The sequence below is a fragment of the Neomonachus schauinslandi genome, chromosome 15 (genome assembly GCF_002201575.2).
Source record: "Neomonachus schauinslandi chromosome 15, ASM220157v2, whole genome shotgun sequence".
NCBI classification, from domain to species: domain Eukaryota; kingdom Metazoa; phylum Chordata; class Mammalia; order Carnivora; family Phocidae; genus Neomonachus; species Neomonachus schauinslandi.
Window position 1 is genome coordinate 1,875,617 of NC_058417.1, and position 25,055 is coordinate 1,900,671.

Here is a 25,055-nt window from a genome sequence, read left to right on the forward strand (position 1 = left end):
AACACGAGAACGGGGAGTTCTCGGGCTGGACTGTCTCTCTAGGTAAAAGGATTTCCCATCAGTCCACATGCAGCATAGTATCCCCGGAGATAACAAAGAAGCCTAGTATAGTTTTTCCTGAAGAAGAAAGACAATTTACAACATTCAGTACTGACTTCTCTAAACGTCTAAATGGGGGAGGTCTCTCGATTGGATGGGGGCCCCCATAGGTGGGGCGAGGATCAGGTGGAAGCCTGTAGTGCAGGCAGGGAATGAATTCACCTGAGGCAGAACACAGGTGACAGAAGTTCATTGACTACCCCGCAAGGGAGCGCGGGCAGGACAGCAGAGGAGAGACGGTCTTCGAGGAGGCGGCGGGTGGGGGCTGTTTTTAAAGGGGGAAGGTGAGCAGGTACGGGGATGTATGGAATTCTCCCCTTTTTGGTAACTGTACCTGGCTGTAAGTAGCCTATCGGTCAGTTAGGGCCTGTGGCTATTTTGAGGTGGGTCCCCCGATGGGTCTGCATCCAGCCAGGGGGTCACTGTGGCCCCTCTTTGTGTCCATCATGCAAGCCCGTTTGCCTGAAAGCAGCCTCTAGACTCTGCCATTTTTCTGTGGAAATACTGGTTTACTGCATGGAGTTTCCAATGTTTACCTGTAACTGATTAAAATGGGCAGAACATGGAGCAATCTCCTTATTTCCAGGTGAATTCTTCACATTCTCTGGCATCTGAAAGTTCTCCTTCTATAAATCTTCTAGGACTATGAATCCTTGTAAACCCCAGTCATACAATTTCTCCCCACTGACCTGGACGAAGACGATGAATGGCTTGTTGTGGATAATGAAGAGAGACAGCTCATCCCACAAACCCAGGTGGATACACCAGCTTCTTTATTTCTGAACCTCTGGCCAAAACAAGTCCAACAATGCCAGCAAAACCAGTAACACCAAGTCCTGGAAAAAATCCAGGAGGTGCATTTTGGAGACATTCATAGCTGTCTACCCCCCCCCCCCCCCATTGAACCAAGCTCTTGGGTTTAGGTTGTGAGTACATTTCCTGACACCAACTTGTGGATGGCTCACAGTAATGTCAGAGATGTGAGATGCTTTCTTCAAGTTGGGTCCTTGTCTCCTCCCCATATTCAGAAAGACCCTTGGGGACGGAGGAGAGCCAAAGTTCCTTAACCTCTGCGGAAGTTTTGGGAGGTGACTTTGAAGGTGAGCAGACTCAGGCTGGCTGGCCCCCACAGACCTCTGAATTACCTTGAACATGTTGCTGGCAGAGGTGGCCCTGGCCTCACCCACTCTTGTTTGGGCGAGGAAGGTGCAGGAAGAAATGGTCCTTCTTTTCCCACTGCGTGTTGTTGTGTCTGTATGGGATTGTTGCAGAAGCAGCACCATTTTGCCAAGGAGGTGACTCATCGAGGAGCTAAGTCATGAAGGATGGAAAAAACAATACCCTGCATCCTTGGTGGTGCTGTAGGGCAACTGAACTAAACAACCCTAGAGCCAACTTAACTTATGGACTTGTTATTTTCTGAGATAAGGATTTTTCCCTGGGACTCGAACCCAGGACCCCCCCTCGGTCATTTTGAATAGCTTTTTGCTTACTTGCAACAGAAAGCATTCTAACTGATACACTTATTATTTCCATTAGCCCCATTTATTTAGGTTTTTGCTCCTCAAAATGTCGCAACATAGCCAGTGGGAGCCCCTCTAATTGGACATTGTGCCCTGTCAGGATAGCCTGTGACTTTCTTGAGAGTGCCCTTACTTTTCTATTTTTATTTTTAGCAACAATAGCCTGTTCCAGGCGTATCCTGAATTTTACCTGCTCCAAGTACCCCCTAAGGAGGCTAGGTTTTAGTGGAGAATAATATTGTGGACCACAATCTGGGCTTCAAGGAGTTGATGTAGGTAGAAAAAGACCACTGTTGCTGTTGGGACCCTTTTAGTCATGACAGAGCTGGAAAAGGGCTAATTTCCTTAACATGTAAATAGTTCCTACAAATCAATAAGAAAAAGACCAAACTCCAATAGAAAAATGGAGCAGCTAGTTCACAGAAAAGGACATATAAGTGGCTTCTACAATATGAAAAGATGCTCAACCTTACTGAGAGCGAGAGAAACAGAAATTAAAGTTACACGAGTGTACCATTTCTCACCTGTCAGATTGGCTAGGGTAAAAGTGTTCATCAACACACTGTTGGCGAGAGGGAGGGAAAGTGAGCATTCTCACACATCAGTGGACTCGCTGATGCAAGCATAAATTGTTACAACTTCTACACGGGGAGGCAATTTTACATACGCCAAATGTACACATGCTTTTGACCCAGACATTCCATTTCTAGGATTTTGTACTACCTATATACCTACATTTGAGAAATGATGTATATGGCTGATAATCTCTTTTAGCAAACACTTTTAAAAAAAGATTTTTATTTATTTGAGAGAGAGAGAGAGCACATGAGTGGGAGGAGGGGGAGACGGAGAGGCAGACTTCCGGCTGAGCAGGGAGCTGGATGTGGGACTCGAACCCAGGACCCCCAGATCATGACCTGAGCCAAAGGCAGATGCCCAATCGACTGAGCCACCCAGGCACCTCGCAAAAACGCTTTTTTTTACACTTACACAAGATTGCAAACAACCTAGATGTCCAACTTTTACAAAACCGGGCAGACTATCTTTTCTACATCAAAATAGCAGCACCTTTAAGAACAAGGAAGCTCTTCAAGTCCTGATTTGGAATGATCTCCTGATTTATGCTGCAATGCCTTCGGCCCAGGTCATGATCCCGGGGTCCTGGGATCGAGCCCCACATCGGCTCCCTGCTCGGCGGGGAGTCTGCTTCTCCCTCTCCCTCTCCCACTCCCCCTGCTTGCGTTTCCCCTCTCGCTGTGTCTCTCTCCGTCAAATAAATAAATAAAATCTTTAAAAAAGAAGCTTTTTATAGGTTAATTAATGGGCTTTCATACCCCCTGGTTTCTAGCTGGGTTTGTCCAGTGGAGAGCCTCAGCAGGAGGTCATAGGGAGGGAGAATGAAGTCAGCATGTTTATTCCCCTGGGTCCCTCCCTAAAAGTTCATTTTAGGCTGTGTGACTTGACGAAAGGACACTGTTCCTTTCCAGGAAGGCTTCCTTAGAAAGCTTTCTCTTTTCTAGGTTTAGTAACCTTTTCCTCAGGCCCATGGGTGGTGGCAGCTACAGGGCTGATGGACTCAGGATCTTGTAGCATTCCTTCGTGGGCCTCTCACCCCCTGTCCCTCCTTCATCATCGTCTCCTCTAATTTATCCTATTTTAAATGTGTCACCTGCCTTCTATTGGGTCCTTGGCTACTGCAGGGAAGCCAGCAGAATGTGAATCTCCCCTTGCCATCACTGGTATGTAGGACAGTGAAATAAAAGTTAGCAGAAGAGTTCTGATGCCCCAGGAGTACGGAGCATTGCCATTTCAGAAGAACAGGGAATGATCTGTCTTCTGAATTTGGAGGCATACTTTAAAATAGAAACTCGTGTTTGCTATTGGAGGCTTTTGAATGAAGGAATCTTACCGGAGATTTTTGAATCTAGTAAGGACTTCCAAGAAGGCCTGAAAGAATCTTAATACATTTTGCCCTGGGGGAAGGTGGGTCCATTGTCAACTCCTCCTACTTCTCTGCAGTCCTTGACGGGTACAGAGGAGGGTGTCAGTGATTCCTGTGGCTTCACATGAACAGGCAGAAGCCATGGGACTGCAGTTTTCTCCAGGCCAAACAATGGGGCATCCAGCCTAAAAATGGCGGAGTATTGCCCTGAAAGAACCTGCTCTGGGAGTTCTTTCGATAGGAAGGATAAGCATGAAGCCAAACACACTGCTCCAAGAACCAAACACTACTCGTATAGACCTTCATATCCACACAAGCAACCAGTAGTGGAGGGCAGAGATAACCTCTGACGAGTGACGTCCGTGGAATTTCTCCATGCTCTCCTTCAGAAGATGTGTGAGAGCACAAAGTTCAAAGACAGAGAGAGAAACCACAGTAAGAGCGGCATACTGCGGGTGGGTTTTAAGTGATAATAAATTGTGCTCAGATCGGCGGACAAGTGAAATGTGAAACATAGGGATCTGGAGGCAGGGTCGGTGGACAGGACATGGCGCCAGGCTGTCCGAAAGTTCTTCTCTAACTAGAGGTTGAGGCTCTGGAGGACAATGAATGGTAGGTTACAGAGTGGAGGGGAAGTCGGTCAGGGGTTGGAGTCAATGCGAAGACGAGAGGGCTTCCAGTTTGAGGGGAAGAAGAATCAAGGGTTTATTGGCAGCAGTGTGACCTGCAGAAGACAGTCCCCGAGGGATGGCAGCAACACAACTCCGTGGATGTGATGTGCGGCGAGTGTTGAGATCGCTCGATCGCTCGCGGTCCCCGATTCTTGAGCATTAAGAGAGGGTGCTGAAGTGGACAAGGTGGCATCAGAGAGCAAGCGGATTTTACAACGAAGCTTCCAAATCACCTGTATTGAACCGACACTGAGCATCCCCTCCAAGGAAGACAGGTTTTATTTTTATAAAGGCGAGGCCTTTCTCCCCTGCTACAGCTGGGAGCAGGCAACCAGGTCGTCTGCCTGCCCGAGGGCACTGGGGAGGGCAGCGGGGCAATGGGGGGCGGCACGGAAGAGGGGGTCGGGGATGCTGTGACGTAAGAGGGGGACGATGGGGTGCAGGAGAGGGGACAAGTGGCAAGGGTGGGGCCCGCGCGGACGGAGGCCGGGGAGACCTGGTGCTCGCGTCCCCTTGCCCAGCCAGGACCGTGAGCAACGACCAGAACCCGTTTAAGATGCATCGGGAACAGGAACTCCAGGACAGGAAGACGGTGTGCCCGTGAGGCCGAGCAAGCCTCTGAGCCCCTCTACCAGATCCCAAGAAACCCACCGACCCCCTTGTCACCGATTCCATCTTCTTCCTCCAGGTGGGGCTCCTGGAAAGATGGGTTAATCCTGCCTGTAGCAGGGAGAAGGCCGTTGGACCCTCCCAGGAATGAGAGATTCCACGAGGATAAGGATCTCGACTTCTCTTCCTCGCTCGCAAGAGCGTATGTGCCAGGTGGACGGTGGGCACTTGCACCCCAACGTGAGACGTCGGGTCCTTACTTGATCTCCCAGCATTGCCATTCTTTCCACAGGCTGGAGGGCGTGGTCCTCAAGGGGACACTGGACCTCACAAATCCAGTTAAAAGACTGGAGGATTTCCAAAGAATATTCCCGCGTGCAGAGACTGCTCTGGCTGGCCGGTTACTGCCACCTCCCAAACCTATGCACATATTTCCAAACCAGGGCTTTGAAAGAAGAGGGGCAGAGCGTAGGGGGAGTGATCTGTTAGTAAAATCAGGGGCTCAGAGCTCACAGCACGCTCCCCAACTAATGTCTTTAGAGCAGGTTCGAAATTCCCGGAAGGATCACACCCTCTTTGGGTACCAGTTCCTCAGCGGTGCAAACCCCATGCTCCTGAGGCGGTCCGCCAGCCCCCCAGCCCGGCTGGTGCTGCCACCAGGGATGGAGGACTTGAAGACCCAGCTGGAGAAAGAACTCCAGGTGCTGAGCTCCATGTGTGCACCCACAGCCCCAGCCATGTTGCCTCTGTCTCCTACCCCACCCCATTTCCTCCATCAATACTTTAATCGACACCCTCCTCCCTCTACATTTAAGGTTTCTCAACTTTGACACTGAGATTTGGGGCCAGATAACTGTTGTGGGGCTGTCCTGTGCACTGTAGGATGCTTTAGTAGTACTAGATGCTAGAATCCCCCCTCCCCTCGTTGTGACAACCAAAAATGCCTCCAGACATTGCCAAATTGCCAAACATCCTCTGGGGGAGGGGGAAAAAATCACCTCTGGTTGAGAACCACTGAACTAACCATCTCCTCCTGTTATTCCTTTCTTTTCTCCCTCCTAGAGGGGGTCAGGCCTAATGTTACCATCTTGAAACAACAATACGTGGCCGCCCCTCTGGTCATGCTGAGGCTCCAGCCTGACGGACTCTTACCCATGGTCATCCAGGTGAGAGGCGCTAGGTACCTTTCACACAGACATGGATCCCCTTGAGAGACTCAGGCACACGGGGCCTGAGCCCCCACTCTCTCCCCTGCTCTAGCTGCAGCCTCCTCATCATGGACACCCCCCACCCATGCCGTTCCTGCCCTCCGATCCCCCTCTGGCCTGGCTGCTGGCCAAGACCTGGGTCTGTAGCTCTGATTTCCAGCTGCACCAGTTACAGTCACATCTCCTGAGGGGACACCTGATGGCTGAGGTTATTTCTGTGGCCACAATGAGGACCCTGCCCAGCCTGCATCCCATCTGCAAGGTCAGCATCTCTTCTGTATTTGATGGTCCTTTGTATCACACCCCTTCGCAGCTGGGGTAAGCACCTCCTCCGAGTCTAACCTTGTGGCATGTTAGGTTAGTAGCCATCTCGGTTTAAATGCACGTGCGCGTACACGCACTCACACACGCACACACGTGCACGCATGGACACACACCCAGGGCTGGGAGCGTTGTTGAAATGTGGCCTCCAGGGGCACCTGGCTGGCTCAGTCATTAAGCATCTGCCTTCAGCTCAGGTCATGGTCCCAGGGTCCTGGGGTCGAGCCCCGCATCGGGCTCCCTGCTCCGTGGGAAGCCTGCTTCTCCCTCTCCCACTCCCCCTGCTTGTGTTCCCTCTCTCGCTGTGTCTCTCTCTGTCAAATAAATAAATAAAATCTTAAAAAAAAAATGTGGCCTCCGGAGGTTGCCAGGTGGGTAGTAAGGGATGGGGACGTTCCCGTCAGAGAGGTCTGTAGACGGCTCTGGATAATGGCTGAGGAGGAGGGTGTGAGGGATTGAAGTACTGGGTAGGAGAAAGGGTGAGAGGAAGCCGTGTTACTCGGTGGGGAGAAGAATCAAGAGTTCTTTCTGAGCACGAGTGGTTTCCAACACTTACAGACACGCACCTGAAGATGTCAGAGGGCAGTATGATATAGGAGCCTGGGGTCCCTGAACAGGTCAGGGTTGGAGATACAGACTTTGGGGTTATCAGAAAACAGAGCTACCGAAAGCCATTGTACTAGATGAAGCTGTCTGGGGTTTGTAGCTACAGCAGAGAATTCGGCCCAGGACGTAAGTGGAGGGTGCCCGGCCTTTATAAACTGGGAGGGCGGAGTGAAGTAAGACAAGGAGCAAGAGAAGGGACAGCCATTGAGGCAGGAGGGAAACAAAAGGCATGATGTCAAGGTGGCCAAGAGGAGGAAGTGTTGAAGAGGGAGGCATGATCATCTGCGTCAAATTCTGCTGAGAAGTCACAAACAGAGAAGCCATATTTGGATGTCAGTATGGAAGCCTCTGGTTACCCACTGGTGAGTGCTATCTTAGGGGAGTGGGGGTGGTGGTAGGTGAGCGGGAGAGACAGTGCAGGGTCCCTCCTTTAAGAAGACTTGCTGTGGAAGGGAAGCAAGAAATGAGGACACTGATGGGAAGGGGTGTGTGGGGGGCGAGGCCAGGGTTTCCTCTGTAAGGGTACCCAGGATGAAGTGTGTGTGTGTGTGTGTGTGTGTGTGTGTGTGTGAAACAGAGGGAGACAGAGAGAGGGAAGGGGGGAGGAGAGAGGGGAAGGAGTGGAGGGGGGTGGGAGAGGGAGAGAGGTTGGGGGGAGGAAGAGGTGGGGTGGAGGGGGAGGAAGGGAGGGGAGGGAGAGGGAGAGATTGCAGGAGTGACATCCCGAGAAGGGAAAAGAGGACGGGAGACTTTGCCTTCTCAGGGAGCAGAGATACTTTCTCGATGGGAGTAAGAGACACATGAGATAGTTCCACATGCGGGAAACTTGCTAGGTTTTGTGGTGTGAGACAAGAGATTCCTGGGATTCTTACAAATAATGCGAGACTGTGCAAATAAGTGAACTTGTAAAACCCTTGACCTTGGGAGGCCTTGGACAGATATTTTCCCATCTTTCTTTTCCCAGATCTTAACCTGATCCAATCCAATCCAACGGGAGGCCTCTCATTTTCATGGAGACCCATCCCCTCCCTTCTTCTCTGTCCCTGGTCCTTTAATTTCCGCTCCCCTAAAATCCTGGGGTCCCTGTAACGGTCCTGTTTCTTTCTCCCCAATCAGCTCCTGATCCCTCACTTCCACTACACCATGGAGATCAACATCCTGGCCCGGAGTAATCTTGTCTCCAAATGGGGAATTTTTGATCTGGTATGGAAAGGGATGGGTAAAGAGGGCAGAGGGTTCAACAGTGGGAGAATCCTGAGGGTTGTTTGACTTACCCTCCCAACCCCCCACAAGCCCAGCATCCTCCATGAAGGCCTCTCCCTGATCTGCCTCACACCTGAGGAGCCTTCTCCTTAGAGGGGCCTGAGCAGGACCATTGACCTGGAATCTGACCCTGAACTCCTGACATGGCTAACCCTGGTGTATGTGCTGTGGGGTCGTCCTCAGGTGGTGAGCACCGGTAGTGGAGGCCATGTGGACATTCTCCAGAGAGCCACCACTTGCTTGACCTACCGTTCCCTCTGCCCTCCTGACGACCTGGCTGACCGTGGGCTCTTGGATGTGAGGTCTTCTCTCTATGGCCAAGATGCCCTCAGGCTGTGGGGAGTCATCAGCAGGTGAGAATGACACAGAAAGGGGGGCGCAGTGGGCTTGCTGGAGAGAACGAGGGGGCTATAGGTCCAGCTGGTCCTGTGACGGCCACCTGAGACCAAGGGCTTTCTTGCCTGGGAAGCAGGTACGTGGAGGGGATGGTCGGTCTTTTCTACAAGAGTGATGAAGCTATGAGGGATGATCCGGAGCTGCAGGCTTGATGCAGAGAGATCACTGAGAGCGGGCTGCAGGGTGCCCAGGACCGGGGGTAAGCTCAGATCCCTCCCCATCGGCCTGTGTCAACTCATACCCACCTGCCAACAATCTGTACCATCTCACAGGGTTGTCCTAAGCCACCCTACCTGGGGTTCCCTGAGCTTCCAGGCATCACTCCAGAGCATCCTTCAGAAATCCGAAGGATCGAGCCTGATTCTCCAGCCCCTTCCCTCCTCACCCTCTTGCACAGCCTTCCGTGCCCACCAATCAGGACCCTGGGATTATGACCTGAGCCGAAGGCAGACGCTTAACGACTGAGCCACCCAGGTGCCCCTAAAAAACTTCTGCACAGCAAAGGAAACAATCAACAAAACTAAAAGGCAGCCTATGGAATGGGAGAAGATATTTGCAAACCACACATCTGATAAAGGCCTAGAATCCAAAATCTATAAAGAACTTACTAAACTCAACACCCAAAAACCAAATAATCCAGAGGCAGAAGACATGAATAGACACTTTTCCAAAGAAGACATCCAGATGGCCAACAGACACATGAAAAGATGCTCAACATCACTCATCATCAGGGAAATAAAAATCAAAACCACAGTGAGATACCACCTCACACCTGTCAGAATGGCTAAAATTAACAACACAAGAAACAAGGTGTTGACGAGGATGTGGATAGGAAGGAACCTTTGTGCACTGTTGGTGGGAATGCAAACTGGGGCAGCCACTCTGGAAAACAGTATGGAGTGTCCTCAAAAAGTTAAAAATACAACTACCTTAAGATCCAGCAACAGCACTACTAGGTATTTACCCAAAGGATACAAAAATACAGATTCAAAGGGATACATGCACCCCAATGTTTATAGCAGCATTATCTACAATAGCCAAACTATAGAGAGAGCCCAAATGTCCATCAGCTGATGAATGGATAAAGAAGATATGGTGTGTATACACACACACACACACACACACACACACAGAGGAATATTACTCAGCCATCAAAAAGAATGAAATCTGGGCCACTCGGCTCAGTCGGTTAAGCGTCTGCCTTTGGCTCAGGTCATGATCTCATGGTTCTGGGATTGAGCCCCATGTCAGGCTCTCTGCTCAGTGGGGAGTCTGCTTCTCCCTCTCGCTCTCCCTTGGTGCTCTCTCTCCTTCTCTTGCTTTCTCTCAAATAAATAAATAAAATCTTGCCACCTGCAACAATGTGCATGGAGCTGGAGTATATTATGCTAAGTGAAATAAGTCAGTCAGAGAAAGATAAATACCATATGATCTCACTCACATGTGGAATTTAAGAAACAAAACAGATGAACATTTGGGAAGGGTGAAAAGAAGAAAAGAGAGAGGGAAACAAGCCATAAGTGACTCCTAAGTACAGAGAACAAACTGAGGGTTGATGGAGGAGGGTGGGGAATAGGCTAGATGGGTGATGGGTGTTAAGGAGGGCACTTGTGATGAACACTGGGTGTTGTATGTAAGTGATGAATCACTGAATTCTACCCCAGAAACCAATATTGCACTATATGTTAACTAACAAAATTTAAATTAAAAAATAATTTGAATTAAAATTTTAAAATTTAGATATACATCCCATAAGGTCATACTCCCATGGAAGACACAACAGTGCATAAGAGTACAAAATGGATTTAGAGACACAAAAGGAATTTATCCAGAACATTCCCTTTGTAGCAGACATCCTCAGTGTTTAGGAGAGCTTCTCTTGCACACACCCCCCCCAACCTTGGCTTTTGAGAGAAAACAACCCTACCCTTCTCTCATGTTGGTAAGAAAGTAGGAACTTTCCCTTCGAAACACTGAACTCCACAGAACACTGGTGACTTGTTCTACCTGTCCTGTTTCTGTAGTGATCAGAATGGGGTGGTTGATAACAGAATCATTTTTGAACTGACGCCTTCAGTAAGCTCTGGGTGGGGTGGAAAAATCGAGATGGAGTGGAGGGCTAGTGAGGGTCCCCCATCCTAGGAGCACTTGGTTAAGCAATCGCCACTGTCTTCTGGGGCTCATCGTATGACCACTCAGGGCAAGGTTTTGGGAGATGCAGTAGCCAAATCTAAGAATGGCGGTCTTGTGACCCTGTGACGCAGCAGAAGAGAAAAATCTCAGTTCAAGCTTTCCCCTCTGAAAGCAGATGGAAAAGCAGAATACTTATGTAACTCTGTGATGGCACACTTTTTGATTAGTCAGTGATACGAGGCGACTGGTGCCAAATCAAGAAATTGATTGTGAGTCTTGATGAATAGTGGCGTCCGAATCATCTCAGCACCTGCTTTCTAACAGCAAACTTGTTATTAATAACTGTGAAAGTGGAGAATCTGGCAACTGAAGAAGATATCTGGGTGGAACAAGAGATTTTAGGGAGCTCTCTCCCCAGACTTCGCCACTCCACCAAATCCTGTCTCCATTTGAGCCCTTAGTTACGATCAAAGATATTAGACTATTTCACTGTGAAGTGATTTCCACCATTATCACGGGAACCCAGCAGGTGAGCAGGAGGATGGTAACATTTAAGGGCTGGACTACCATGCTCTCTGCACTCCCCATTTGTGCCCCCAAGGCAAGGCAATATAGCAAAGAGGTCAGCAGAGACACAGGGAGGTTTCCGGCTCGCTGCCAAGACACTTAAACACGTGGTTGTTAAGTTTCTGACGATGGCTCATATGCCAGAAGTACACTAAATTTCTATGTGGATTTCTTTCTCAGAGACAGGAACCATGGGGAAGATGGTTAAAGACATATAGATATAGTTAAAGATATATAGATGGATATAGATCTACCCCTCTATAGATATAGATCTGTAAACATCTATACAGAGAGAGAGAGGGAGAGAGAGAATATAGAATTTTTTTTCTCTACAACATAGGAACATGAGTATGGCTGCCAAGAGATGGCCATGGTACTATGCCTTCAGCAAATATCCCCTTTAGGGGGAGAAACTACCAGTTATTTGCATCCATTATCTCAAATTAGGAAATGTGAATCAAAAAATTAATAACAAACTTGTCAAGGTGACTTTGGGAAATTCCACCCCATCCTCACTACTGCAAAACCTTTAGGCAATGGGAAAAACCCTCCAAGTCAAAACAAGGTTAGGTCATATTCAAACAAGATCATCTGCTGTGAGTGAGACCTAAAGATTTGAGACCATCTCAAGGGAAGAATCTCAGAGTGTGAGATGATAGAGGAAGTCTGGAGTAGTGGTTAAGGGCACAAACTTTTGAGCCAGACACACTTGAGTCCACTTCTAGCCCCGCCTCTAACTTGCTGTATGATCCGTAACACATTACTGAGCATCTCAGAGTCCTTGCACACTCATCTACAAAATAAAAACAATAGCACCTACATCATAGAGCTGCTTGGACATTAAAAGAGTTACTGTGAACACTGCTCTAAACACAATATGTAAGGTTTAATAAGCATTCAACAAATAGTAGAGATCATCATTATGCACAAGGAAACCCCAAGATTTAAAGCGGAGCCGAGCATGTGACTGAGCTGAAGGGGACCCATACTGGGCACAGATGGACCAAGGGGAAGTCATCAGTTGCAAATCATGCTGTGGCTTTGTGAAGATCTGAAAGGGAAACTGTATTGAAGGCAGGGATTTTCTGCACTATTTAGGTTAGTTTTAGGGTCCTATTCTCCAGGCTTTCAGATCTTTATCAATAGTGCAGTTTCTCATGGGACCCAGAGATGTCTCCCTGTAGTTTGAGAAGACCAAAATTAATAAAGACGTACAGTTAAACCAAAATATACTGCGACCCATCACAGAGCTGAACAGATCAAAGAAAAGCCTTTAGATTCTATACCCATGGACTTCCATCTAAAATTGACTTGTCAAAGATTCAAGGGTGCGGACCACACAGAATCAGTCTCTAACTATAAACACCACTTCCACTTACAAAACCTCTGAAAGGATTATTTGAGCTTAACTCTATGATTACATGGCGTCCACTTTCGTTACCAGTGTTGTCAATGGGCTCTGTGCCAAAGAAAGGCTATTCAAAGCCATCAGGTTAACTAAGCAGAGTTCCCCTCTCTCTGAGACCCACGCTTTAGCACATCACCATCAAGATGCGCAGGCTGAGAAAGCTGAGGGATCTAGCAAAGCAAGCTCATGGCTCTCCAGCTGAAACAACTCCAAGGAAATCATCCCAGGGGCCACCCTTGACCTCCCTGCAACTTTGAATACACTGGGACACTGGTCAATATCGCCAGAAACAAGATAGTGGGTTAAAAGTGGTGAAGAAGGAGAAGAATAGGAGGAGGAGGAGGAAGAAGAAGAGGAGGAGGAAGAAGAGGAGGAGAATCCAGTAGATGTCAGTGTCAAGGACTCCACTCTGCGGAATCTGCCCCTCTTCCCCAGATACCCTTAAACACACTGGTTGAAATAATAATCCCAGTCAATGGACATCTTATCCCCTCCCACTACCCAGGCCCTCTGACAGTCCCTCATTCAGAACACACTCACATTCCTGAGTCCCTTCTGGCTACAAGATCAATAGACATAGGACATATTTAGGAAGCAGAGCCCTTAAAAGTGGAAATAGACCCCACGTGCCCCTCCCTGGACCCTTGACGCAAACTGGTGCAGCCACTCTGGAAAACAGAACGAAGCTTCCTCAAAAAGTTATAAATGGAATTATCCTACAACTCAGCAATTGCACCACGACGTATTTATCCAAAGGATACAAAAATAGTCATTCAAATGGGCACACGCACCCCAATATTTATAGCAGCAATGTCCACAACAGCCAAACTATGGAAAGAGCCCAGATGTCCATCGACAGATGAATGGATAGGCTTTATTTTTTAGAACAGTATTAGATTTACAGAAAAATTGAGTAGATAGTACAAAGAGTACACATTTCAACAACGCTCCCAGTATCCTTTAAAACCTGAAGCAGTTGAAGGTCTCAGACCTAGTATTCAAGGACTCCTTGAAGAGAGCTCCTCGTTCCTCTTTGCAGACCCCGTAACACCTTCATTTTCCTAAGAGCTTATGGTCTGCTGGCGATTCTGTTAAAAAGCATGAGAAGACAAGCCACAGACCAGGAGAAAATAGTTGCAAAACACATATCCCGTAAGAGAGTTGTTTCCGAAGTATACAAAGAACTCAACAATCAGGAAACAGAGTTTTACAAATGGGCAAACGCAGACAAAACCTGCATGATTCCACTTCTACAGAGTACCTGGAGTAGTCAGATTTATGGAGACAGGAATAGAATGCTGGTCACAAGAGTCTGGGGTGGGGGTGGCCAATACTGGATGAATAGGTACTTGTTTCACAGATATAGAGTTCCAGCTTTGCAAGATGAACAGAGTTCTGGGGATGGGTTGCACGACAGTGTGAATGCACTTAATGCGACTGAACTGTACACAGAGAAATGGCAAAGATGGTAAGTTTTATGTTACGTGCATTTTACCGCCATTAAGCATACAAATTTAATAATCGGCAAAAGATCTGGACAGACACTTCATCAAAGAAGATGGCAAATGAGCATATGAAGAGATGCTCAATGTCGTACGTCGTTAGGAGATTGTAAATGAAAAGAGCGAGATACCACTACGTACTGATTAGGCTGGCTAAAATAAAAAACAAAAAAACGGACAATACTAAATACTGACAAGAATGTGGAGCGATGAGAACACTCATTCATTGCTGATGAGAAGCCACTTTGGAAGACAGTTGCACAGTTTCTTACAAAGCTAAATTTCAGCAATTTTGCGCTCCTGGTGGTTAAGCAATTATGTCAACACAAAAATCTGCACGTGAATCTCTATAGCCGTTTTCTTCAGAATTGTCAAAAACCATCAATAGGAGCATGGATAAACAAACTGTGGTGCATGCAGACAATAGAATATTATTCAACGATGAAAACAAATGAGCTATCAAGCCATGAAAAGACATGACGAGCCCTAAATGCATGTAAATGCATATTGCTAAGTTAAAAAAAAAAAAGCCAGTCTAAAAAGGCTGCATACTGCATGATTCCAACTATATGACACTCTCAAAGAGGCAGAACTATCGAGACAGTAAAAAAATCAGTGGTTGCCAAAGAGGTTGTGGGGGAGGAGGGAAGGATGAGCAGGTGGAGCACCGGAAGATTTTAGATCAGTGAAACTAATCTGTATGATACTGTCATGGTGGATACATGTCATTATACCCTTACAACTGTAGAACACAGTCAACTTTAATGTAAGCTCTGGACTTTAGTAAATTTCAATATTAGTTCATATAGTTACTTGACTTCCGTTACTATGTCAATATCAGTTCAATAATTGTAACAAATGTAAAATATTAATGCACGATGCATTATGTGTTATTATTAATGTGGAACATTAATAGGAAAAACTATGCACAAGATGGGCGGCAGGGTTATGTGGGAACTCTCTGTACTATCTACGCAATTTTTCTGTAAATCTAATACTGTTCTAAAAAATAAAGCCTATCCATTCATCTGTCGATGGACATCTGGGCTCTTTCCATAGTTTGGCTGTTGTGGACATTGCTGCTATAAATATTGGGGTGCGTGTGCCCATTTGAATGACTATTTTTGTATCCTTTGGATAAATACGTCGTGGTGCAATTGCTGAGTTGTAGGATAATTCCATTTATAACTTTTTGAGGAAGCTTCATTCTGTTTTCCAGAGTGGCTGCACCAGTTTGCATTCCCACCAACAGTGTAAAAGGGTTCCCCTTTCTCCAAGACAAATACCATATGATTTCACTCATATGTGGAATTTAAGAAACAAAGCAGATGAACATTGTGGAAGGGAAACAAAAATAAAATGAAATAAAATAAGAACAGAGAGGGAGGCAAGCCATAAGAGACTCTTAATCATAGGGAACACACTGAGGGTTGCTGGAGGGTTGGTAGGTGGGAGGATGGGGTAACTGGGTGATGGGCATTAAAGAGGGCACGTGATGTGATGAGCACTGGGTGTTATATGCAACTGATGAATCACTGAACTCTAGCTCTGAAACTAATAATACACTAACTAAATTGAGTTTAAATTAAAAAATAATAATAGTCTATTAATTTTTTTAAAACCTAATGGGAAAGATGTCTATTAGCCCAAGACCCGTGGGCCATAAATAAACCAATAAAGCCTAGATTCCCTCTAGTTTCAAACCCTCATAATCATCCTCACTTCAGTATCCCTGATACCAGTCACTTCGCTGATACTGACTCATGCTTCCATCTCGAGGTCTCCAGTGATTCCCAATACCTGTCTGCCTTCACCTGGGAGAACCAACAATGCATCTGGACAGTTATGCACCAGGGGCTTACAGCCCATCTCCTCCACCCCACCCCCAACATTAAAGGCAGAGGGCTAGAGGTCAGAAAAATAACAGAGACTTTCCCATATTGGGAACACCCCATCTCAGGGTCCTGGGACCAAGCCCCGCGCCCGGGCTCCCTGCTCACCGAAGAGCCTGCCTCACCCTCTCCGCCGTCCCTGCTAATGCTCATGTTCTCTCTCGCTATCTCGCTCTCAAATAAATAAATAAAATCTTTATTTTAAAAAGTGCCTTGTTACTAGTGTACAGCTTGATGGCTTTCTCCAACTGAACACACTCAGATAATCAGCACCCAGATAAAAGGGAAAAACAACAACCCAGAAGTCTCTCTCATGACCCCTTCCAGTCAGTACCCTCCTCCAAAGGGTAACCACCGGTCTGACCTCTGGCCCCGTGGATTCGTTTTGCCCGTCCCTGTACTTTGTATAATAAAGTCGCTTCATGCATGTTCTTTTGTTCAATACCATGTTTGTGAAATTCATCCGCATGGCTGCTAATGAGCTGTGCTTTCGTTCTCGAGGCCACATGGAGTTCTTTTGTGCAAATATACCATAAGTAATGTGCTCGTTTCATTCCTGATTGCAGTTTCCAGTCGGGGACTATTATGCATAGTAGTGCTATGAACCTTATAGTGCATGTCTTTCAGCAAACATACATAAACACGTCCGTTGGATGGATAACTGGGAGTGAGTTATTGGATCCTGGGCTTTGCATACGCTCGTTCTTTGTAAATATTGCCAAAAACTTTCCCAACATGGCTGTGCCAATTTCAGCTCCCACCATCGGTTCGGGGAGCTCTGTGTGCTTCACATCCTCCCTCCACAGTCCTTTTCCCTGCAGAGCTGGGTTTTCCCTGCAGAGCTGGGCTCTCACAGAAACAGGACAGTGGGTGTGGGAGGGCAGCCTCCACCGCCTACAGAAATGCCCCAATGCAGAGAGCTCTATACCAGGGCAACACCTCCACTTTCTCAGGCACTTTCCAGTTTGTTTACTTCCAGTAGAAAAGAGCCCTTTGGGTTTTTGCCTAACAAGTGAACATCTAGCTGGGTGTTCTGTGAGGGGAGAGGGAGGAAGAATCAAGCATTCTGTTGAATTCATATCTATTTGAATCTATTTCTTCCCAATTCTCTTTCATCATGCCTTATATCTGGAATTCAGGACTCCATCTAAGGATCTGAAAGAATGAGCAGCTCCTTCCCAAATGCAAACTGCTTCTCCCCTTTCCTGGCCCGCGGCTCCCTCTGTCCCCTTCCTCAGTCATGGCTCCCCGCACGTGCTTCTAAAATCTGTCCAGATTTCCCACTCACTTCAGCTCTGTTCCAACTCTCTCACTGTGGGTCCTTTGCTTACACTCATGGTTATGGCATCTTGGAAGGAAACCGAGGAAAACCAGTCCCCCATATCCGGTCAGAACTCTTCCTCCAGGGGCACCTGGGTGGCTCAGTCGGTAAAGCCTCTGACTCTGGATTTCGGCTCAGGTCAAGATCTCAGGGTTGTGAGATCAATCCCTGTGTTGGCTCTGAGATGAGTGTAGAGCTTGCTTGAGATTCTCTCTCCCTCTCTCTCTCTCTGCCCCTGCCCCCCCCCCCCCATGCTCAAGCATGCTCTCTCTCTCTCTCTGTCTCAAAAAAAAAAAAAAGATTAAAAAGGAACCATTTCAAATCTCTGGACATGGTCCTATGGGCATACAGAAAATGAAGAAACATTTATTCAAAAAATCTATTAAAACTCGGTTTATTTTTAATAAGTGGCACTTAAACCCAGATCTGCTCATTCCTTTCTCCCTCCCAGTGAGATGGAAACCCCACTCCAGGCTGGTAAGACCAAGAATTCAGAGCTCCTTTTCCCTCTAGCTCCCGTCGGAAGGCTATTCGCATTTGATGCACTTTTCCAAAAACATGTTCACACTCTTCATCCTGCTCTCAACTACCTGTCACTGAGGACAGGTTGTGGGGTGACGCAGCTGAGAGCCCGGGGCCCCCTCCTTCCACCCGGCCCCTGCTCGTGGGGCAGCATGGTGGAATATACCCCAGAGAATAATGTAACAAACACCCGCATACTGGCTACCCAGAATAATCAACCGTGAACATTATCGCTTCAGATATGTCTTTATATAAAATAGATAGAACGTCACAGGGGGAAAATGATCCTCTGCCCTGCCTTCTCGTTCCCTGGAAACAGCCATATTTCACGTTGCTGAAATATTTCTTCTGATGCTTATATTCATTTCTAAATAATACCCTCGTACTTCTGTTTATGGAGCAATCTGTTTGAGAAACTATTTACTGTAAATGGTACTGTAAAAAAAAAAGAAACTATTTACTGATTATTTGCCTTTCTGCAACAGTAATGAGCAATTAGCTTTCTTAGACTCTTCGCCGAATTTCCACCGTCCCCCGGGGTCTCCTGTACGATTATACCTAAATTTTTGTTAAATCGATATTCAAGAGTTTACATTTTTTTTTGATTACGTAAATATTGTTCACTGCAGAGTCCAATAAGCACAAGATTGTACTTCCTTTCTTGCCCAGCATTGCTTCCCTGGAAACTAATAATTGCCTTGATTTTTATTTGCTTAATTTTGTACGTACCTGTCCTTCACTGTCCCCCGTGTGCTCCATCCCCTCTGTAAAATGTCTATCCATTTTATTTTTTAATTATAAAGTATGTGAGAGGGCGCCTGGGTGGCTCAGTTGGTTAAGCGACTGCCTTCGGCTCAGGTCATGATCCTGGAGTCCCGGGATCGAGTCCCGCATCGGGCTCCCTGCTCGGCAGGGAGTCTGCTTCTCCCTCTGACCCTCCCCTCTCTCATGTGCTCTCTCTCATCCTCTCTCTCAAATAAATAAATAAATCTTAAACAACAACAAAAAAATAAAGTATGTGAGATAATACATCAGGGACATTTTATCCCTTCCCAGAGCCCTCTGTCCTGCACCAACCCGAACTGGCTGCTCTTCAGCTCTGATAAACGGTTTTTATCCTGGAATTCGCCTTTATTGTTCTCCCACGTCGGATCCTCTGCTCACTAAATCCCAAGTTTTTCTCTTCTTGGTTTTTGCCTTTGTTCCGGTAGCTTCCTTACTGATCTAACTCCTTGTGCATCTTAAATACCTCCAGTCTTTCGTGACATTTAACAATTTGGTGTAAATATAAGCACTGTTTTATTGTCTCTGGCTTTTGATCGTGCTATTTTATTTTATTGTTATCTGCTGTTTTGTCAGGGAAGGCTTCTAGAATGTTCTCTTTAGCTCTAGTGATGTGAAATGTTCACGGGGTTGTGCTTGGAAACAGCCACTGATTACAGAATGGTGGTGTAGCTTCTGTGGCCTCATCTGGGTGACTCTCAGGAGCCTCGTTTGGAATGCATCCCCCCGCCCCTTTCTAGATCATATCGGGCTCACACGTGAAGCCTGGAGTCAGTACCACGGCTTTGCCACTGTGATTGAAACAGCCTCAGGACAAGGCTGACCCCGTGTGAGGCAGGACGGAAAGATCCAGAGAAACCGCAACTTTGAAAACACTGCATCAAGGGGCGCCTGGGTGGCTCAGTCGTTAAGCGTCTGCCTTCAGCTCAGGTCATGGTCCCCGGGTCTTGGGATCGAGCCCCGCATCGGGCTCTCTGCTCAGCGGGGAGCCTGCTTCTCCCTCTCCCCCTCTGCCTGCTTGTGTTCCTTCTCTCACTGTCTCTCTCTGTCAAATAAATAAATAAAATCTTTAAAAAAAAAAAAAGAAAGAAAGAAAACACTGCATCAAACTCCTCCTAAAGCTGCCATGCTCCTAGATTCTGTTGTATAAACTGGTGAATCCCCTGTATTACGCAAGCCAGCTTGACACGGGGCTTGTCTTTTGTTAACAGGGGTGATGTGATTAGTGGCAACTGAACGGGTCGCGACTGCTGTGGATGTTTCCCTGAAACGCTGGGTGGGAGCTCTCCGTGCTTTGGCAGACCCGGCGAGGGGCAGACTGCAGAGACACGGCCAACTGACCACATGCTGTGTTCTGACGCTCCCAGCAGCAGAGAACAAGGAAGCAAAAGGTCTAGGTGAGCAGGGACGAAAGGCACAGAAGAGGGAGGACTGTCCACACAGCAGATTTCAACCTGTTCGTGAAAGACTGAAAGCAGCTAGAGAAATTGATTTCAGCTTTACATTCTAGACGCTATAAAGTGCATTGAAGGGGAATAGCAGTAAGTACCAGACCCAAGAGCCCCCCGAGAACCACTCGGAGGTCCAAGCCCTGGCGGTACCATTTACCCTGTAACACGTGTAGATGAGTGACATGAGGACCTGGCTGCAAGTCCCTCCATATATGGGCACGTGGGTGTAGGTGGAGGTCCCCGGACTGCATACCCCACCTCGCACAGCTAGCTACTCCTCTGTCACGGTTTTATTCGCGGTGTGCTCGGCGTGGATCTTTCCCTGAGCTGCATCCGTCCGCACACATCTCCGCCTAGGTACCCCTAGCTCACCAGACTCGTTTTCGAAAACTTAGTCACACTTCTCCCTCAACCCCCCACTCTCGCCATCACTGCCCTCATCCTCACTGACGCTGGGCGACAGTGCCGTTTTCCAGACATTCATCCCGGGAATTTCCAAGTGCCTCTGAAACCAGCCCTCCTTCTTCACTGCGCCCCATCACCAAGCCTCTTGATTCAGCCTCCACTGTGTTTCTTTTTTTTTTTTTTTTTAAAGATTTTATTTTATTTATTTGAGACAGAGAGAATGAGGGAGAGAGAGCACATGAGAGGGAGGAGGGTCAGAGGGAGAAGCAGACTCCCTGCCGAGCAGGGAGCCCGATGCGGGACTCGATCCCGGGACTCCAGGATCATGACCTGAGCCGAAGGCAGTCGCTTAACCGACTGAGCCACCCAGGCGCCCCACTCCACTGTGTTTCTCACACCCATCTGCTCCTTGCCATTCCCGCTCACCTCTCCCTCAGGATCATCTCCTATTTGGACTGCTGGGGCGCTGTCGTAATTGGTCTTCCGCATGCACAACCTTCAATCGCTAAAGCTCTGCCAAGTTCGTCTTTCACAGGGGCTGGTGTGATGACACTCCCATTACTCAGAAATCAGCCTTGGCTCCCTGCAGAGCCATCTGCCCAGTTCAATGCACAGATTAATCTTCCCATACCTCAGTTTTTTACCATAAAAAGTCATACATAGGGAATCTGGGAAGATGGTAACCGCAGAGATGGCATAGATTTTGGATTTTCCTAAATACTCCCATAGAAACAGAACAGAGAAAATTCTCACATAAAAACAGACCAAATGGCAAATCAAAACCACAATGAGATATCATCTCACACCTGTTAGACTTGCTATTTCAAAAAGACAAAAAATAACAAGTGTTGGCAAGGATGTGGAGAAAAGGGAATCTTTGTGCACTGTTGGTGGAAATGCAAATCAGTACAGTCGCTGTGGAAAACACTATGGCGTTTCTTCAAAATTAAAAATAGCAATACAATATGATCCAGTAATTCCGCTTCTGGGGTATTTATCTGAAGAAAACGAGAACACGAACCCAAAAAGATATCTGCATCCCCATGTTCACTGCAGTGTTATTTACAATAGCCAAGATATGGGGACAGCCTAAGTGTCCATTGATGGATGAACAGATAAATAAAATGTGGTGTATATATACAATGGATTATTATTCATTCATTAAAAAGTAGGAAATCTTGCCATTTGCAAAAACATGAATGGATCTTGAGGGCATTATGCTAAGTGAAATAAGTCAGGCAGAAAGAGATAAATACTGTATGATCTCACTTATGTGTGGAATCTTAAAAAGAATAAAGAGGAGGGAGGGAAGGGAAGGAGAAACCAAGCTCGTAGATACAGAGAACAATTTGGTGGTTTCCAGAGGCAGGGGTGGAGGTGGGCCAAATGGGTGGAGGGGGTCAAAAAGTACACACTTCCAGTTACTTTACGCGTAAAGTACTCCTGAGAGAAGCAGGATAATGATGTAAACACCCGTCGAGGATGATCATTCTAGTGGTGGTGTGGACAGCATGCGTTGGAGCCGGGAAACTGGAATGGATGCCAATCCGAATCCTACAAACCCGGGTTTGTATCCCTGTCTGTGCATGAGCAGTGTGGTCTCGGACGAGCACGCATTGCTGTATGTGAAATTATGTAAATATGTCAAATTCATGGCTTATCTATGAATCTAAGTATTCCCTGAAGAATCGATCATTCCAGTTACGGCTGCATCAAAAAAGCAAAGTTCCTCCAAATTGAAATCAACAAAAATTATCCAAGAACCGCGGTGACTCAGGTCAAGAAAGATTGCATAATATGGCATGGCTGTCACCTCTTATGCGACAAATTATGTGAAATCCTGATCAGAAAAACGTACTTAGCAACTTTTCTGAAAACAGAAATGAATTACATGAAATAAATTTGTACTAATTTAGTTATTATGTATGTCTTAATTTTATTACTGACACAAACATTGCCTGCCCATCAGCATATTATCCTGTTATTTTTAAACCTCTATCAGGATGGATTGTATTAGTTATAGTCTGTTCATTATTTCTGTTGAATTATTGCCAAAGCTGATTTTACCAATTGGCTTTGTACCTACCCTAAAATAAGCCTTATTTGATGATAGTAAACTAACAATGCCAAAAGTGATAGTAAACTATCCGTTAAGTATACTGCTGGATTGGGCGCCTGGGTGGCTCAGTCGTTAAGTGTCTGCTTTCGGCTCAGGTCATGATCCCGGGGTCCCGGGATCGAGTCCCACATCGGGCTCCCTGCTCAGCGGGAAGCGTGCTTCTCCCTCTCCCACTTGCCCTGCTTGTGTTCCTGCTCTCGCTATCTCTCTCTCTGTCAAATAAATAAAATCTTTAAAAAAAAAATTACTAAAAAAAAAAGTATACTGCTGGATTAGGTTGCTATTATTTTTTCTGAGATTATTTGCCTTGAATGCTCATATGTGAGATGAAATTATAATATCAGGTATGTTACAGATTATATTATATTAAATTATATTATCAGGCTTTGCTGTTTGGGATTTATGATCATAAAATTAATCGCAAGGCTTTGCACCTTTTTATTTACGTTGGACTAGATTATTTGACATGAAAATGATAAGCATTTTGAAAGTATGAGAAAATTTTCATGGTGCCATTTTTGGATGCAATTATTTAACAAAATTGATTTACCAATGCCATATTTATTGCATGCATTCACTTTGAGTACTCTTTATTCTTGAATTAGTCATTTCTCAGAAAGAAACATTTCAATCTTTTTTAAAGACCTGTCATTAATTTTTAAATCAGAAAGTGTTGCTATATCTGCTTTCTAATACCTTTCTAATGCAAAAATCACATCAAATAATTATTAATCTTTTTGTTTTTACTAAAATTGTTTTATAAAATTTTAAAAATCAAATTTCTCATTAGATATGTTGAATCTTTTCTTTAAAATGTATAGAACAGTGATGTGTTTCAAAGATGAGCGAAAAAAAGTACCGCAGGTTTACAACTTTTTAATTTTACTTTTTTCTATTTTGTTGAAAGTTGGTTTGGGACGGTGTACTATTTAAGTTTTCATTTGTTGTGATTTTATCTATTAATAAATTGATTTTACTTCTAAGAAAAAAAAAGTGGACCCGATGGTGTCCAAGGCCCATGCAGCGCCAGGCTCCCGTGAGAGAGACGTGCCCCCGGCTCCTAGGCCAGCCTGAGGTCCCCGCGGCTGGTCCCCTTCTCTGGGCTTTGGGGGCGCACGCAGCCCTCTCGGTCCAGTACTGCCTGGCGGCCGGCAGGTGGCGCCCAAAGCTCAGAACGGGCCACAGGACGCTCTCCACCTTGGGGAGAGCAAATACCCGAAAAGAGGTCGTTTCCACGCCTGCCCCCTTCCATCTCTCCCCGCCCCCCCTCCATCACTAGGTACAGAGGGTCAGGTCTTCAGCTGAAGAAAGTTCTGCTGTTTAAGCGGAGGAGGCTGAGGCAAGCCTCACCCGGTGTCAGGGGCGCCCCGAGCCCGTCCCAAGGCTGGTGGGCGGTGCGGAGGGAGCTGCAAGGCAGCCTCCAGGATCCAAGGCCGGAATCCCCCCGAAGAGGCTGCGCGGGTGCAGCCGCTGATGCCACGCCCCGGGCCAGCAGGCTGCTCCCTGCACCCCGAGAGCTGCCCCCCGCCCCCACCCCGCCCTGCGCGGGCACGTGGGACGGCAGCCGGCTCTGCGGGGAGGGGAAGGGTGCAGCCGGACCCGGGCAGGCCCGCAGCCGGGCTAGGAATAAACCCTGCTGGGGAAGCAGCCCCGGCCCACCTGAGAGCACGCTCGCACCGCACCCCCTTCTCCCACCTTCTGCCGGGGCCCCTTGCTCCCTGGGGAGCCTGGACCAAGGGGGCCCTTTCCCTGTGTGCACCCTGCCACCTGCAGATGCCTGGAGGCCTGGGGAGCAGGGGTAAGGGGGCCCTTGGAGATCATCCCAACTCAGAAAGACGTCCTTGCCTTCCTGCTCCCACTCACTAAATACTTACTGAGTACCTCCTATAGGCCTGGCCCTTTGCTAAGCCTGTTTGGGGTGAGGAATGGGGGAGGGGGGCCCAAAGAAAAAAGTGAGTAAGATAGGAGTCAGTAGGAGAACGACCTCAAGCACACAGAGGCCGGCCCAAGGCACCGAATGAGGAGGAGGAGGTTTGGGGTCACTCCCGCCTGTTAAGTCCAGGGAATGTCGCACAAGGAGAAGAACCGCAGCCTGGTGTTGTTCCCAGAGGCAGAGGGACAGCAAGTACAAAGGCTAAGAAGCGGAAAGTTTGCTGGAGAGTGGACGGTGGGGAGGGGCTGATCCAGGATGAATAATTCAGGGGTGGTCAGGTGCCCCACTCAAGTGGCTCACAGCTCAGAGATGAGGCCCGATGACCTGTCTCACGGGGATTGCTGCTTCTTCTTCTTCTTTTTAAGATTTTATTTGTTTATT

The 25,055-nt window shown here is 47.1% G+C and overlaps 1 protein-coding gene and 1 pseudogene across 1 annotated transcript; one reads left to right on the forward strand and one right to left on the reverse strand.

Moving 5' to 3' along the window:
• Positions 1-608: 608 nt before the first annotated feature.
• On the reverse strand, positions 609-1,253 carry LOC110584497 (annotated as a pseudogene).
• Positions 1,254-4,220: 2,967 nt separating this feature from the next.
• On the forward strand, positions 4,221-8,841 carry LOC110584496 (polyunsaturated fatty acid (12S)/(13S)-lipoxygenase, epidermal-type-like). The gene is given in 12 exon segments (XM_021694548.1): positions 4,221-4,283; positions 4,503-4,554; positions 4,557-4,595; positions 4,754-4,835; positions 4,924-5,046; positions 5,137-5,240; positions 5,385-5,546; positions 5,871-6,010; positions 6,105-6,314; positions 8,096-8,182; positions 8,426-8,595; positions 8,715-8,841. Coding segments are annotated over 12 exon segments (1,359 nt in total).
• The last annotated feature ends 16,214 nt before the right edge of the window (positions 8,842-25,055 follow it).